At 48.5% G+C, this 18,418-nt stretch overlaps 1 protein-coding gene across 6 annotated transcripts in view; it reads right to left on the bottom strand.

Moving 5' to 3' along the window:
- The window catches only part of ELMO1 (engulfment and cell motility 1), a 1,282,006-nt gene that overhangs the window by 960,227 nt on the left and 303,361 nt on the right, over positions 1-18,418 (bottom strand). For all 6 annotated transcript variants that reach the window (XM_085607465.1, XM_085607469.1, XM_085607468.1 and 3 more), the window contains one exon: positions 5,698-5,770. In XM_085607465.1, coding sequence (XP_085463591.1) covers positions 5,698-5,770 — 73 coding nt within the window. The remainder of the gene's footprint in view (positions 1-5,697; positions 5,771-18,418) is intronic.

The raw sequence follows: 18,418 nt of genomic DNA, 5'->3' as shown, positions 1-18,418 counted from the left end.
CGGAGACGCAGGAAGAAGCTGGCTCCCTCATTGGCACTGAATAGTGTCAGCCTAGAAGTGAGCCAGGAGTGCCATGCAGGTTTGAACTCCCCATTCGACCCAGGGCAGCAAAAGAAACAAATGCTCCACTGAGGAGCAGGGGACCCAGGCCCATTTAAAAATAAATAAACTAAATAACAAAAATAAAGTCCTTTAGTTGTGGCACAAGGCTTCAGTTCATAAAAAAACATTGCCCAAGGCAAAGACATGCCCGGGAAGACACTGGAACTGGCTATTGGGCATAATTGGCTTGCTGTGCCCAGATGGGCAAAGGCAGCTCAGCACACGGTTGTGCTGTTTGGCGGTCTCAAGTAGCAACAGTGAGTCCGCTTTCAAATTGCAATAAATTTTAGATGGCACCCTACGTCTTTCAGGGAAATATCTATGACACTGGGTGACTCTTTTCCATGATCTAAAGCACTCCTGAAGCTTTCGCTATAAGCCCAAATGCTCCGGAGTGTCAGGACCCCTGTTGGTGGGTCCCATCGCTGCACCGCAGCAAGTATATATATAGAAGAAAGACTCATTTGCAGCTATTGATCATTGAAATGCCCTATCGACCATGACAATGTTACAGTGAATCATTACATGTGTTAATGAAAGTCACTGCAGAACAAGTTACTTACCTTCGGTAACGCCTTATCTGGTAGAGACTTTCTAGCAGCAGATTCCTTACCTTAGAATTATCCACAGGCGTCAGACTGGATCAGAATTCTTTTCATGCACAATACTCCTGCGCACTGATGCAGTTGGACATTAGGCCCAGCAGCCTCCGAGTCAGTCTCACCAAAATCCAGGATAGAGGCTGAAACATCGGTATCATAGCCTGAATATCCTGGACACGCCGTTCAGGATGACAAGCTCACAACTGCACCGTGTCCAGAACAGCTCTGATGAATGGAAGCATCTGAGAGGGAGTAAGGTATGACTTCAGCATGTTGATAGTGAACTCCTGTGAGTGTAGGAGGTCTGCCTTAGTCTGGAGATCAGAGACAACTGCCTGGGGCGAGCTCACATTCAACAGCCAGTCAAGAGCGGCCCTTGCAGGTAATGGTGGGGCTGAGTTGGGGGGATGCAACAGACAACCACGAGGGAAAATTAAATAAAAAAGTAATTTTTCGTCGTCTGTTGAACCCCCCCCCCCTCCGGCCCCAACACTCTTACCTGCACGGGCCACTGCTGCAGCCAGTCATTGAGATGGGGGAAGACTGGCCCCCCGATCTCTGCAGATGAGCTGCAACCACCACCATCACCTGAATACCTGAGGGACGCTGGTAAGGCCAAAAGGAAGCATGGCAAACTGAAACTGCTCGTGGCCCACCGTGAACTGCAGGTAACGCCTGTGGGCAGGCAGGACGGGAGTGTGTAAGTATGCGGCCTGAAAGTCCAACGCTCCCATACAGTCTCCAGAGTCAAGGACAGACAGAACTTGATTGATTTTGAATCTCTCAGTTTTCAGGAATAAATTGAGCGGGAGCAGGTCTAGGTTTGGACCAAGGCCTCCGTCCTTCTTGGGCACCAGAAAGTAGTAGGTATAACAACCACAACCTACTTCTGGCATCAGAAACCTCTCAGTGGTTCCCAGGAGCTGCCACTTCCTGGTGCAATAATTAGAGATGGTCCTCCATCAGCCTGTCGCAAGGGAGTGGTATGGGTGGAGGGGTGGTCATGAAGTGGACGGAGTAGCCCCTTTGAACAATCAGGAGAACCCAGCCATCTGTTATCAACCTCTAGTGGTGCAGGTGATGGCATATTCTGTCTCCCACTGGTTGCCTATGATGTTCGCAGGGCAAACTAAAGAGACTTGGAGGTTGCGGTGGCCGGTGGGAGGAGGGGGTGGACTAGCCCGACCTCTGGCTGCCCCACCAGGTCTGAGGGTACCGAGTTCTTAGTCACGCAAAGGCTGGGGAGCTAATGCTCCATGGGGGTGGGGTGGGTAAGGACGCAGCTCGAAACCCCTTCAGTGGTCACAAAAAGAGCGGAAGTCAGATTCGGGTTGATGGGGGCCATAGAAAGGCCCAAGGACCTGGCCGTGGATCTGGTTTCCTTGAAGCGCTCCAGCGCAGAGTCCACCTTCTCTTGGAAGAGACGTAATCCATCAAAGGGCATGTCCATAAGCAAAGCTTGGACATCCCCTGAAAAGCCAGCTGTCTTCAGCCAAGCATGGCACCTTAAGGCCACTGACAAAGAAACCGCTCAGCCTGGTGAGTCAGTCGTGTCCAGCCCACACGAATTGTGAATTTAGCTGCGTCCCTCCCAACAACCATCCCGTGGGGTAGTATGACCTAGCCTCCTCCGGGACCATGGGCAGGTCATGTGCAACGGAATCCCAAAGGGAATGGGAGTAACAGCCCAAAAGGCATGTGGTGTTAACAGACCACAATGCCAGGCTAGTGGAAGAAAACATTTTCTTAGCCAAGGTGGCCAGGCTCTTGGATTCCCTATGCAGTGGGGTGGTAGGGAATGCACCAGGATAGACCACCAAGCTGTCTGAAATGGGCTGTTGGGTGACAGACACGGAGGGCAGCTGAAGGTCCAGGACATTGGCCGCCCTCTTCACCACCATAGCAAATGAGGCACCCACCCCCCTAACTATGGTAGGAGGAGAGACCACGCCAGCATCTAGGGAAATGTCCAGTCCACTGGCAACCCCACACTAATCCATTGTGAGGTCTAGGGACTGATATTCTTCAGGGTCCAATGGCCCCTACCAATCTTCCTCAAGTCCTAGCCCATAGGAATAGGGCTCAGGCTCTGGCCTGGAGGGAATGGCTCCAGTCGGCACCACAGTCAGCGTCAGATGATGCCCCTCTGACTGAGTGTCAGAGTATTGTATAAGAATGAGGAAGTCACCGCTGGCGGAACTGGGAGCATCAACAACGGGACCATCGCAGGGGAAGGTCAAGGTGGCCCGACTGGCCCGGATCCATCTGTGGATCCAAGGGGACCTGACTGGCGCAGAGGGCGCAACCATCATGCTTGCATAAAATGTTAAAATACATTATAAGACAAGGAGGGAGCATGAGAGGGGCTTAAAGGCAGCAGAAAGGGAGAGGAATGTGGATTTGTAGGAATACCAAGTGAGAGAAACACAATGTTCGGTGAAATAATCTACATTTTTATGACTTTCAAAACGTAGATGAGTGTGTGCTTGTCAGTGTGTGCAAGCAAAAATGTCTGGTGAAATCCAACAGACACCAGACCATACCTGAATGAAAGCACCTGTACCCAGCTATTCATCAGAAAATAAATTTATTAGGTGAGTGTAACATCCCAAACACCCAATCTCAAGCTATATCCCTGCCTCAAGGCCTTGAGGTGCATGGCGTGACAATCGACGCAGGTCTTAGTGCCGTGGTCGCACTCAAGACACCAGCGACAGACGAGGTGCAGGCTTGTCACCGACCTTTGCTGTTGACCGGCATCGCAGGGCTTTTATCCAGCCTTCCTCGTAGACATCCCGCCGCACAAGGAGACAGGTCTCAAGAAACTCTGACCAAAAGTCAAAAAAGAACAGTCAAAAAGTGACTGGGGTAGCTCTCCGCGGATCTGCCCTGCCTGGCGCTGAAAGAAAAAAACAGGCCTCAGAGTGCTGGGGTGGCGCCTATATTGGCACTGCGCACGTCACTTGCAGCACGGACGCCAAGCGGAGTCGAATGATGCCACTTACGGGTACGCAGGGATACTTTTCACGTAAAAGTTTCAAGTTCCAAGATCTGATTGATAATATACATGATTTCATTCATTATATAAAAATGCTGCCATTACCCTCACACAGGAATCTTCACACACTCTCAATCTCCATACATACCATTCATACTACAATTAAACATTATGAGGACATTATGTGCCATACCACAAAGACAGAATTACATTTCTTAGTTTGTACAAAAATTATTGACAGGCATGATTATATAAAATCCATCAGATTACTTTTTTATAGGTTTGTGTTTTTATCGGTTAAAGTGACATTATAGTTCGGTGACAAGGTCAGCTGCAACAGAACATTTTAAACAAAAAAAACAGAAATTTACCGGTTATAGTTAACTGAAGTAACTGTAAATTGAGACCTTAAGTTATTATAACTCGCTCCCTTGCCATGCACAACTTGTACCCTCACATATTATATCACTCATGACATGTTCAATGACAGAATCGATAACATCACTGATGACATCTGAAATGACATAATTTATGACAACACTGTGGATGGTGGGGGTTATAGTCACTGCTGGTGCTCGCCTGTGGTTTTTAATTTCCCTTTATCCACCTGTGAGGAGATGCTACCCATCATTGGCACCCTAGCAATGGTATGTCGCGGCCTCAGCATACATATGCAGCCGGGCCAGAGGTCTCCTGTCCAGTCCCTGTACCTGCTCCAGGTCACATTGTCTGCACCAGAAGCACCTTTTACTCCACACGGAGCGACTTGGCGGACTCCTGTTAATAAAGCGGTATGGAATACAACACAGAAGATGGCTAATCAGCTGAATGAATGGGTCACCAGCAGTCGGGGTAAGTACTGAAAAGGTGTGAGTGCAAGGTAGGGCGTTTTAACAGCATTATAATACCCCATGATCCTGTTCCCTTAGCTAAAGCGGATAGTTGTTGAGTATTGTGGGCTACTGAGCACAGAGCAAGGCTTCTTCATGTTTACTTCCTCTCACTTTGCAGTTCACTGGCCCTGCTGTCTTGGTAGTTTATGCGGTCAGGCTCTGCCGTCCGAGGGTGCCAGCAATCAAGGTTTGCTTGCCTCCCACTTGCTTTCTGACACATTACAACATTGACTAATAGTAGGCTCATTCCACTCTGTCTCACTGATTGTAAACCACCTCTTTAGAAGGTTCACTACTATTGCACCATAGAATCTGCGTGCCTGATGAGTGGTGGAGTGCCACTAAGCACCTTCAAGGTCTGAGATTGACAAAGCAATCAGGAAGCAAACAGCAAGCCAGCTGCTAACCGACAAGGCAAACTGAAATCTAATGGACTGAGACCACGCTATGGCCCGCTGTTTTAAGGAAACAGGTATTGGTTCTGGCTCCCTGGAAGAAGGAGAAAGTCAAACCCGCATCCACTCACCCACGCAGACCGACTGCAGGTAAAGATTTTACCTTCGGACTTAGATGACACCTCTTCAGGAGTAAGATAAACACTTGTTCGAATCATCAGTAAATTACGCATGTGTAATTCAGAGCTTTATCAAGTCATCAGTAGGCTTACACCTAGGAAGGCCTATGACATAATAACATTAACAATGCTTCTCAAACTCATAGCTAGGCAAACAATACAACAATATTAACTTCTTAGTTTCATATGTCATCTATTGTTTTTGTAAACCAACTTCTGTACTATGTGGAATTGTACTACGTGGACACCCCATTTACAAAACATTTCATTGGATTAGTGAGGGAACTCCAGGCTGAAGATGTGGACAGGTTAGATCAGAGAATGTTCGACAATAAGTACAAAAAATGAAGTAGGCAATCACATGCACATTCCAAAGGTCATCCTCAAACAAAGTTGGACAAACAGCAAGACATAAAATAATGATAGTGCAATGGGAGAGCTGAATTACAAGTTAAGAAAGACTTTTATGAATTTAGATCTTACTACAAGTCACCTTTTTGAAAAATAATCTTCAAAACACGTACTTACTTTTTCTGTGATATAAAAGTTTGTGCCGTCAGCATGCTGCAATGAATAGTTTTCGTGGTTTGGAAGAGACCACCTGAAACAAACAATAGATTCATTAGAAACTGCACACTTTGAATAATAGGTCAACACCAACAACCTAATAGCATAAGATGTGATAAAGAAAAAGAAAAGAAAAGACAGAATGCATTTACTGATTCTGAGTAAAATAACTTCAAAATGAAAGTACGAGTAAGGTTTATGTGTATTATACTAAAATGTAATCTGTATTTCTCAGGAATGCGGTAATTAATTTGGAAGGGGGATACCCCTATCCAATAAGTAAAATCACTCTATTGATTTGAAAGCAGAGACCCTGGACAATCTCTTTTTGATTCCTGGTAGCTGCGGCACAAGTAGCAGGCATTTCCCCAAAGAAATGCAAGTTAAGTTCCACCATTCCAAACATTTTATAACTACGAAAACAACACACTAGAACACCAAAGCAATTAGGAAAAAAAGAATAAATTATTAGGTAAAAATACATCAATATTCTCAAAATTGAATAAGGCTAAAATGAGAGTTGTGTTGCAAAAGTGTTTAGGCAAAAAGCACCAAGAAAAATTAAAGTGACAATTCACAATTCACAGTTGACTGGCATCTAGATGTGGAATCAGGCCAAGCGTGAAGGAGAGGGTGATTGATATTTTCACCAAAAGTTCCCGCTGGACCAGTGAAAAAGCTCTTAGTAGGACAAAATTGGTTTTCCTGCCAGGCTAGAAATCAAACTTCGTGGGCAAACCCCAGCAACTTCTTGACAAAGTCTCACTTTTATCCTACTGTTCGAAAAGTTATTTCTGATCAGTCCAGCAACCCCAGGTCCTCTGGTTAGGCTTTTAGGCACAAGAACACTCCAGTCACGGCTCTTGCAAGGTCCAGTTCTCTACTGCACGTTAGGAGTCCTCCTGCTTTTTATGTCCCTCCTTGAGCAGGCAAGCAAGAAGCCAGCCACCTGGCCCTAAGACAGCAGCTCCAGTCCACGTGGGGCCAACTGAGGTCAGGAATCCTCTTTCTTGCAGCAGTTATGAGTCTTTGAGTCCTTTTCTTCCAGCAAGGCTTTCTTCAGGCGTAGTCTTCCCAGGTCCAGGAATTTTCTACGGAGGATGCAGTTGAGCTCCCAGATTTATCCTGTGCACTCGACAAAGATTGAATAAATTCTGCTAGCTTGTCCCACTATTTGGGGGTGGGGGGGGGGAAGGGGCGTGTATATGTGCGTGTGTGTAATAAAGATATAGTTGTACCTTAAATTTATAATTTACACAACTCCTCCAAATTAAGTTAATATAACTTGTGCACCTCCGTACACACTGTTGGCTACTTGCTAGACACACTACATTAACTATAACTTGTGCCTTATCCATGCTCTACTTATACACTTTCATATTACATCACGTAAAGCATGTTAAATCATAGCATTCTTAACGAAACTCATGATGTGTAAAGAAATCATTTATAAAACACGGTTTGGTAGAGTGGTGCGTCATAGTTAATGCAGTGCGTCTAATTTGTTGCCAACAGAGTGTACCGGGTTGTGCAAGTCATAGTAATTTGAAGATGGTGTGTAAATTACAAATTTAAGGTAGAACTATAACTTTATAATTTCTAATGTTTGTGTAGTTTTAAATTTGCTATCTAAAGAAAGAATAAATACAAATTTCCTACCTATAACTAAGCTTTAACCATTGTTTTTTTTCATAGAACTTCAATGATTTTTATTATTTAATAAAAGTGTTTGTTTGTAGAATGGAGTATCGTTGAGGGGAGTCCTATTTAGTGGAAGGTCCTACAGTACCGTGGAGGAGAGTATCATAGGGTGGTGTAGAGTAGACCAGAGTTGAGTTGAGTTGAGTTAATCAGAGTTGAGTGGGGCAGAGTAGTGTAGAGTTGGGTAGAGTAGAGTTGGGCAGAGTAGGGTAGGGCAGAGTAGAGCAACATGGTGTAGAGCAGCGTGGTAGAGTGGCACAGAGTGGAGTGGCACAGAGTGGAGTGGCACAGAATGAATGGAGTGGCATATAATGGAGTGGCATAGTGTGGAATATTACAGAGTGGAGTGGTGTAGAGTGGAATACCGTACAGTGGAGTGGTGTACAGCAGAGTGGAGTGGCGTACAGCAAAGTGGAGTGGCGTACAGCAGTGTGGAGTGGCGTACAGCAGAGAAGAGGGGCACAGAGTGCAAGCCTTCTGGGGGTTGTTTTTTTAGCAAACTCATAGCAGGTCTTAATGCATAAGACAACTAATTGGGAATTTGTTCTTTCGCACTGCTTATCCCTTTTTCTTACTGGTGAAGCTCTCAAACAGTCAATCATATAAGTATTGATTTCTATTACGATCAATGTAAAACCTGACGGCCCTCATAGGGCCAACGTGGAGGAGTTATTCCTCCTCCTTAGAGGGATGATGTGGAAAGTAGAAAGCTGACAAGGTGATGGATTTTCCGATGGGGAAGAGCATAGCTAGCTTCTGCATCAATGCCGCTTTCGTCCGGAGCACAGATTTGTCCGGGAAGAACGAGTAGCATGGCTGTTGGACGGCAAGGCCTGGAGTTCATTCACTCTCCTTGCAGATGAAATTACAATTAGGAACAAGTTGTGAAAGACAGTTATCCATAGATTCAAAGGGAGTGCGCATCAGGTAAGTCAGAACGAAATTTAGGTCCCACAGTGGCATCACTAAAGGTGTTTGCAGGACCATGTGGGTCAGCCCTTTCAAGATGCGCATCACAACACGTGATTTACAAAGTGATGCCTGAACTGGCAAATTATAAAAGGCAGAAAGATAACCATTAACTGTTGCTACAGCAAGGCCTTGCTGGGCTAAAGACAGTCAAAACAAGATGTCAGACAACTGTGCATTCAGTGGTTGGATGCTGCGGAAGAATACTAGGCAACAACATCTTCCCAATGTCCTGCATATGCTGCTTTGGTGGATGGATGCTTGGCTACCAGGATGGCACCAACCACTTCAGGAGGGAGATCAAAAACCATTAACTGGCCTCATTCAATCATCATGAATGGAGATGCAGGTTGTGTAGACTCGGATGCAGGACCGGCCCTGCTGCTGCAACAGAAGATCTTTCTGAAGAAGCCGCCGGATTGGAGGACAAATGTACATGGCCAGAAAATCCAATAGCGCACTCTCCTCGCCCATGGCAGAGGAACCAGGAGGATTTATTGATATTTTAAGCATCTAGACAGGAGAGACAAGGATGGAAAGGCATACAAGAGTCCTGAGCCTCAATTGAGACAAAAGGTGTCTCCGAGGGAGAATTGCATTGGGAACTCCAAAACACAAAAACATTGACACTGCACATTCTCTACAGTGGTGAAGAAATCTTGCAAGGGTTCTCTCTATCGTTGGAAGATGCCCTGTACCTCTAACTGCCATTCATGATCCTCTTGACAAGGTTGACTGAGTTTGTCTGCCTTGACATTTAAAGATCCTGCCAGGTGCTGGCAATTAAAGTAATGCCCCAAGCGTACAGCCACTTCCAGGGACGTAGAGCCTCCTAGCACAGGTATCACATCCCCACTCAGCTCTGTTTGTTAGAATACCACATTTCGATAAAGTTGTTTGATAACCTACATCTGTTTTCCCTTAATAGTGAGGAGGGATGCAGTGAGTGCCAACCATCTGCCACTGGTCCAACTGAAGTCAAACAGCCACCACTGCAGGTCTTTTGCAGTCTCCTCCAACACCTGGGTAGACTGATAGATCCTTTGGTGTTTCTCTCACTGAGACTTCAGATCCCACTGCAGAGGTTGCATGTGGCTGAAAAGCAGGCAACAAGAGGCCAAGAGGTCAAGAAGCCTCACAGTTGCTCTCACTGTGACCCAGGTCAAGGTTTAAAATATCGGGATCAAAGCATGAATCTCCTGGACTCGTAATGCAGTGGGAAGACTTGGAAAAGTACGGTCTCCAGGATGGCTCCAATGAATTGGGATCCATTGTAAAGGAGTCAGGTGTGGCTTCGGCACGTTGATGAAAAACCTCAGCAATGTCAGAAGGCCTGTCGTCTGGAGGCGACTTACGACCACCTGAGGTGAGCACGACTTCAGTAAACACACATTGTGGTATGGGAAAACTGGTATTCCACACCTCCACGGACAGGCTGCGACAACCAGCATCACCTTTGTGAACACCAGAGGTGCACTGGTTAGGCCAAAGGGGTGCACGGAAAACAGAAAATGCTCTTGGCCTACCTGGAACTACATGTAGTATTTGTGGGACTGAAGGACAGGGATGTGGAAATAGGCGTCCTGCGAATCCAATGCCACCATGCAGTCTCCTGGATCCACAGCAAACAGAACTTAAGTCAATGTAAGTATTTTAAACTTGTCCTTCTGGAGACAGGTCAAGGATTAGAGTGAGACTTCCATCCTTTTTTGGCACCAGGAATTAACAAGAGTAACAGCTAGTCCCAATCTTTTCTGCTGGTACCCTTCCTTTCTATGGCTCCTTTGGCCAAGAAAGCATGAACTTCTCCTCAGAGTATAGACAAGTGGTTTGTCGGGAGGTGTTTGTGTGTGGGTGCCATATCTGGAGGACCTGGCAGGAAGAATAGGGAGTAACCATGTTCCACAACCTGAAGCGTCCAGTAGTCGGATCGATGCTCCTTCACCTGGGAGGAAGAAGATCCCACTGGGGGATCGTATGCTGCAGAGGGTATATTAAAGCAGTATTATGGCAGCCCTGGAGGAGAGGAGGAGGTTGGGTAGTATCCTGGGTACCTGGACACTGTCGGCCAGATCCCCAACCTCTACCTCGAAAGGGATGGTAAATCTGTTCCAGCTTGGGCACATACAGGTGCTGCCTCTTCTGATATCCCCTGCCGAAGTCTCAAAAGAGAACAGTCTGTTGAGAGAACTTTCGGACAGGTAGAGCTAAATCTAGAGAGCGAGCAGTGACTTTGCTGTTCTTAAATCTTTCTAAGGCTGAGTCTGCTTTCACTTCAAACAGCCTAGAGTTGTCAAAGAGAAAGCCCAATTAGGGATTGTTGAACATCGGAAGAGAAGCATGTGGAATAAATCCAGGTGTGTTGCGGATGCACCACACTGCTACCAGCTGCCTTACTGATATAGTCGGTTATATCCAGCAAATGGAGTACTTTGCTGCATTCTGGCCATTTGTGCTGAGGCATTGCAGGGTTGGCCATATGTCACCCGGGACAGCAGGCAAGACATCCACCACTCTGTCCCACAAAGTATGCAAGTACCTTCCTAGGGGACAAATAGTATTACTGGACCTGAGGGCAAGCTCGCAGAAGAATATAAACTCTTGGCGAATATCCCCATGTGTTTTGATTCCCTGTCAGAAGGAGTTGTGGGCAGCGGCGTCCCTAGGGTTGGTGTCACCCAGTGCGGTAACTCATGGTGTCACCCCCTCACAACTTACCCCATGATGGACCTCCTCCGAGTCCACCAGTGCCAAATAACGGGACCATACATGGGCAGTGGGCTGATGAAAACGGCGGGTCCGGGAGCCACGTGAGTGACGTTTCAAACGTCGTCGTCGTCCAGACGCCGACGTCGTATAGCTGATTGGACAATCTTGGCCGGCGGCCGGGTAACTGGTTCATCCTGATTTATGTAGCGATTTAAAGCAGAGGCTCAGCAGCGGCATCACTAGGGTTGACGCAAAACAAAACTATAACACGTTTTTGTGTTTATATAGAACAGAGATATTTTTATAAATTTCTGTCGCTGGGCTGAAACAATGCATTAGAATAATTTCATAGAGTGACATAGAATCATAGACAGACAGTAATATTTTGCATTTTGGTGCACCCGGTGTCACCCGGTGCAGTCCGCATCCCCCTAGTGACGCCACTGGTTGTGGGAAATGCATTCGGGTTAAGGTGACTCGAGAATGCCAGTGCCACTAGGCACTCCGGAGTGGGGTGCTGCAGTAGACAATATGGATCCCTGGGAGCAGGTCTATGCCGCTTTCCCACTTGCCTATTGCCCAGGCTGGCAATATCCTGGCTTTGACAACCATATTAGTAAGGCGCCTTGTTGAAAGGAAGTATAGGTTCTCAGTTTGTTTGGCCTGGGTTGACTACTTGTCAAAACATTTGATTTCACTTCTGTTTTGGGTATGGTGGATTCCATAAATTCTTCCACCTTCCTAATCACTGTTGCAAAGGAGACAGTCTCTTCTGTTGTCATAGTTGGGTTTGAGGAGGAAACCCAATGTCAAGAAAAGAGACCAGCCCACTGGCATCCTGCAGGTCTACAAACAGGTTTTCCTCATCATAAGGGTCATGATGGATCCACCCGGTGGTAACACACGTAGAGGCCACCTAAGGTCCTGGGGTCCCAAAGGCACTCCAGAGGGCTCCAGTAGGTACCAAAACTTTTGCAAAAGGCCACTCTAAACTCAAGTAGTTTTTGAGTTGCTAATCGCCTGGGGAAGTCGAAGAGCACCGAGATCAAATGCTAAGTGAATTCTGATGGGAGGGGGAATGACTCTGTGGCCCAGAGATGCCCCAGGGCCTACTGAGACTCCATATGGATGGAAAGGCAGGACAAAGGAGATGTACTCCGATTACTCATGCTTCTTCAATTTCCTGGACTTACCTGAACTCCTAGAATTAGAAGATGCACGGTCTCAAGATAGGCCACAGCAATGAAAGCACATACATGCCTTCGACCTCGAACGAGACCAAGCCTTCTTGGACTTCCTTCGGTGTTCTAGGACGACAAGATTGGCTTTCTGCTTGTAAATGGCCTTTTGATTCATTTTTGCACAGCATTCGCATGGCGAAGAGTCATGCCTAGAGCCGAGGCCCCAGACACAGACATCGTGGGTGCCTGTCGCCAACATCTGTCGGTCGCAATACTTGGGAGGTTTAAACCCTGTACATTTTGGTGGGAACATACCCCTTGTACACTGGTTAAAAGTTGAGGGAAAGAAAACTGTCAAACTGACATGATTTGACGAATCTCCGATTAGTGTCCGCATAAAAATAAAAAACACTGACGTCAGCGCATAGGGGTGGCGTAGATATTGTGCCCCAGATATCACATCTGGGGTGGGACAGATCCGATGCAGAGCCTCACAACGCCACCAACTGATATTTGAGGAAATTGGTAACAAAATTCTCCAGATCCAGTCCGGTACCTGGGGGAATTCACAAGGTGAGGAATCTGTAGTTAGAAGTCTCTATCAGAAATATAAAGATAGGCACATTAGTGCTCCTAGTAAATATATATTTATGTCATATATATGGGTGGTGTAAATACATACTGCAGCCTACCTATGACATTTAACTACCACTCCATAGGTGCATTTTCTGCATCATCTACAATGGTGTTACAGAATAGTTAAATGGACCAACTGGGTAAAACCGATTTTACCAATACCAATTTTAGGGCTAGAACACAAGCACTGTAGCACTGATTAGCATTGCCACAGGACACACAGTACTGAAATCAGCAAACGTGTTCCACAAAAAGGCAAACAATCTGGAGTGGCCATGCAGAAACAGCAATTTTGCTGCAGTATTGATGACAGGCAGGGATATTTCTACTTCAAAAGCCGTTGTAGGCTCATTAAATTACAATATACACCACAACAGCATGTATATTAACAGCATTTCAAGCTCAGCCATAAGTAAGCTCGCATCACATTTGCATTCAACAGCTGGACTAGTTAATAGTTCCTGGCAAATGGCCGTCTGGTTAGCCAAACAATGGCATTTTAGAGAGTGCCACCTAACAAAACGTGAAGGTACTCATTAGCTGTGTGATTTTGCAAAGCTATCCCACACAAAGCGAGAAATGCACATTTACAGAGTGAAATAGATGGCACTGCTTGTGTGGCCGAGAGCTTATATGGCTGCGGGACTGCTATAGCTGTGGGAAGAGTGCTGCAGATGGTTGCTCACCCTAGCCAGTCCTGATCATCAGGAGAAGTGGAATATGGACATTGTGCGAAGAAAAGGCAACAATTAAATAGAAGGGAGTGTATAGGGCAGATAGGATGGGGAAGTGAACGAATGGCAGAGGGATGTAGCCACCATGTCAAATAAACATGAATAACTGATTCCTGCACTTAAACAGTATACACACAGTAGTCTGATCACCCATAAAAGAGCACAGGTCCCTATCCTAAGTTTTGGAAAAAAATGTTAACCTCCACAAAGTCAGAGATTTGGATATAGTCATAAACGCTGTGCATGGTATTTCTCACCCAGAGTTATGCCCATCACTAGCGCAGTGCCACACGAGGGTGAGGGGTTTACTGCACCCAAGTTATTCTGCCTTTTACTAGCTCAATTGGGAAAGGGAGAGGCCCAGTATCCTTTTTTTGCATTGGGCCATTGAAAGGATCACCACACCACAGTACTTAGGACAGAAATACATTGAAAAGTACTCTTGCAATTGCCAGGAATGTGCTTCCTGAGAGGAAAATTAACACGGATAGGACATTTGGGTTTATAAGAAGGTGATTCTCTACAAAGAAAAGGATTATTCTTGTGCAGAAAAATACAACAAACAGCACTTGCAATGCCATATAGGTCTGGCGTTACAAGAATATTATTTGTGGCGGGTGGTTTTAACTATCAATGGGATAAAATCCCAAAGGAGCCGCCCGCCAGCCAGTTTGAGACAGGGATGTGCACAATGGAGCTCCACCAACTGGTGGATGCACCGACATACTCAAAGGGCCCATCCTGGATCTCGTCTGGACCTCGCACCGTGGGCTAGGCTAATAGCCATCAGCCCCTGTGCATGGTCGGACCACGCGCTACTCAGCTGAGGGCCAACTTTCTCAACCACCCCCAGAGTGGAGAAAGGTGCGAAGCTGGGAAAAAATAGAAGCAGAGAACCTAGTAGAAACCCTACACAGGATTCCCCCCCTGCCCCCCCCCCCCCCCGAACCTCATACCAGGCAATCTCGGCCAGGAGAGTGAAGCCTTGACAAACACTCTACGCAGCGCTATAGATAAAGTAGCACCGGAGCGAACTGACAGATTGAGAGAGATGGCGAAAGGGGCCCCCTGGTTCAATGAGACACTAAGGGCTATGAAACAAAGCCTCCGCCACGCAGAGAGGAGGTGGCGGAAAGCCTATGACCCGGCAGAACTGACAGCCTATAAATCCATGCTCACTGCATGTAAAAAATCTATCACTGTCAGGAAAGCCGAGTACTACGAGGCAAGAATCACAGCCGCACCTAATAAGCAGAAAGAGGCCTTCAGAATACTGAAAGAACTTAGCCAAAAATCGGAGGTAAAATCTGCAGCTACACCACTAGACTGCAACACATTCCAGACCTACTTCCTCCAAAAAGTCAGGGACATGATCTCCGAGATTAACAATACCCCGTCAATCAAGGGCAACTAACCCACATTCAGGCCCCCCCCCCCCTTCTGGCAACCAACTCTCTCCCTTCCCTATGTTGGACTCTATGTTATTGACACAGCTGATGAACCGCACCAAATCAGGTTCCCCCGAAGACCCGTGACCCCCAAGGATCTTTCGAATGGCCCTTCCCGGCCAGGAAAAACAGCTTCTTGCCCTATTGAATAACTCCTTGGAGACTGGCCACTTAACCTCCACCTGAAGGAAGCCAGGGTCACCCCCCTTCTAAAGAAACCGGGGGCTGAGGCCGCGAGCCGCAAGAACTATAGGCCCATTTCCCTGCTCCCTTTTCTGTCTAAAGTGCCGACACTACGAAGCCAGCACCCTCCACGCACTCAACACCAGCCTATCATACATCTGCTTCCAGGCCACCCCAAAGCGCACCCAAGGACCCTTCTCCTGCCGAAACTGCAGCTACGCCAGCCTCCAAGCCCCCACCACGACCACCGGGGTAGGCCGCAACATCCTCCAGTGCATACTACTCAACACTCGCTCTGCCCGCAAGCATGCCATCGAACTCTGGGACCTACTCAACTCTTCCTCCCTGGATGTCGCCTTCCTGACTGAAACCTGGATGAACCCCTCCTCGGCACCCGACATCGCCATAGCCATTCCTGACCGTTACAAGATCACCCGCAGGGAACCACACTAACAGAGCAGGAAGAGGAATCGCCATCATCCACAGAAACACCCTCAGAATCTCGACCAGCGCCGACAACACCCTCAGCACCGCCGAACACCTGCACTTCCAGATCCACATCGACCCCAACACCACCCTCAGAGGAACGAACCCTCATCTACAGACCCCCCCGGCCACAATTTAGTGACTCCATCGCCGACTTAGTCAGCATGCACACCCTTGCGTCCACGGACTACATCCTCCTCGGTGACCTGAACTTCCACTTCGAGAACACCAACGACAGCAACTCCACCACCCTGCTCGACAACCTCGCCAACCTGGGACTCAAACAGCTCATCACGACTCCCACCTACTCTGCCCGACACACGCTCGACCCCATCTTCTCCACCAGCAACCACGTCACCTTCAGCCACACCACCGAACTCCACTGGACCAACCACCGCTGCATCCACTTCACCTTCGAAAAGCCCACCGAGCACCACCACACTCAACGGGCCCCCCGCCGCTGCTGGAGCAAAGTCACCGAAGACCAGCTGAACACCCCCCTCGCCCGAAACCCACCTACTGATACCACCGACACGGCCGCCTGCAACCTCAGGCAATGGATCGACGACTGCACCAACACTCTCGCCCCGATCAAGAAACCCTCTAACAGATGCACCGACAGAAAGGCCACCTGGTTCACCGACGACCTCCAGGCTTTCAAGCAGGCCTGCCGCAGGCTCGAGAAGAAGTGGCACCACGCACAGACTCCAGACAGCAACGCAGCCTACAAGAGCGCCATCCGCAGACACCACCAACTCATCCGAACCACCAAAAGGACAGACATCAAAGAACACATCGACAACAACGCACACAACAGCAAAGAGCTCTTCAACATCGTGAAGGAATTCTCCAACCCCAGCGCCAACTCCAACGACATCCTGCCATCGCAAGACCTCTGCGACTCCCTAGCCACCTTCTTCCATCGCAAGATCGCAGACATCCACGACAGCTTCAACAACCAGTCCCACCCGACAGATACAGACACCTCAGATTCACCGCCCCCCAGCCACACCGAACCCCTGATTTCCTGGACCCACGTCAACGACGAAGACACCATCAAAATCATGAACACCATCCACTCCGGTTCACCTTCAGACCCCTGCCCGCACCACATCTTCAACAAAGCAAGCTCCACCATCGCACCCCATCTCCCCAAGATCATAAACAACTCCTTCGAGACCGCCACCTTCCCGGAGAGCTGGAAGCACGCCGAGATCAACACCCTACTCAAGAAACCCAAGGCAGACCCCAAGGACCTCAAGAACTTCCGCCCATCACCCTACTCCCGTTCCCGGCGAAATTAATCGAGAAGATTGTCAACAGGCAACTGACCTCCTTCCTCGAAGAGAACATCATCCTGGACCCATCCCAATCCAGATTCCGCAGCAACCACAGCACCGAAACAGCCCTCATCACTGCCACTGAAGACATCAGAGCCTTGCTGGACAATGGAGAAACCGCGGCCCTCAACCTCCTGGACCTTTCGGCCGCCTTCGACACCGTATGCCACCACACCCTACGCACTCGCCTCCACAACGCAGGGATCCGTGACAAAGCCCTGGACTGGCCCTCCTCCTTTCTCACCGGCAGAACCCAGAATGTCAGCCTCCCTCCATTCCGATCTAAAGGCACCAAGATCATCTGCGGCGCACCCCAAGGATCGTCCCTCAGCTCGACACTCTTCAACATCTACATGGCACCGCTCGCCAAGATTGTCCGATCGCACGACCTCAATATCATCTCATACGCCGACAACACCCAGCTCATCCTCTCCCTCACCAAGGCCCCCACCACCGCCAAAACCAACCTCCATGAAGGTATGAAGGCCATCGCCGAATGGATGAAGAACAGCCGCCTGAAACTGAACTCGGACAAGACGGAGGTCCTCATCATCGGCTCCACCCCCTCCGCCTGGGACGACTCATGGTGGCCGGCCGCACTGGGAGCTGCACCGACGCCCACTGACCATGCACACAACCTGGGAGTCATCCTGGACTCTTCGCTGTCTATGACCCAGCAAGTCAACGCCGTCTCCTCCTGCTGCTTCAACACCCTCCGCAAGCTCCACAAGATCCACAGATGGAGCCCCACCGAAACAAGAAGGATGGTCACCAAGGCCCTCGTCAGCAGCAGGCTGGACTACGGCAACGCCCTCTACGCGGGAACCTCAGCCAAACTCCAGAAACGATTACAACGCATACAGAATGCCTCTGCACGCCTCATCCTCGACATGCCCTGCCACAGCCACATCACAGCCCACCTGAAAGGCCTGTACTGACTCCCCATCAGCAAGAGGATCACCTCCGAGCACCTCACCCACGCTCACAAAGCACTCCACAACGCTGGACCAGCGTACCTCAATGAACGACTCACCTTGTACACCCCGAACCTCCAGCTGCGCTTCCGCTGACCTTACCCTCGCCACCGTCCCCCACATCCGACGAGTGACCGCCGGCGGCAGATCCTTCCCCCACCTCAACGTCAACACTTGGAACACCCTCCCTCTCTGGCTACGTCAGACCCAGGACCTGCTGACCTTCAGGAGACTTCTCAAGACCTGGCTGTTCGAGCAGTAGCAGCACCCTTCCCCCTCCCGCCCTCCCCCCCACAGTGCCTTGAGACCCTCACGGGTGAG

Source organism: Triturus cristatus, chromosome 5_2 (assembly GCF_964204655.1).
Source record: "Triturus cristatus chromosome 5_2, aTriCri1.1, whole genome shotgun sequence".
Classification (NCBI taxonomy): Eukaryota; Metazoa; Chordata; class Amphibia; order Caudata; family Salamandridae; genus Triturus; species Triturus cristatus.
The sequence above is the reverse complement of the archived record's forward strand: the minus strand, read 5'-3'. Positions and strand labels throughout refer to the sequence as shown.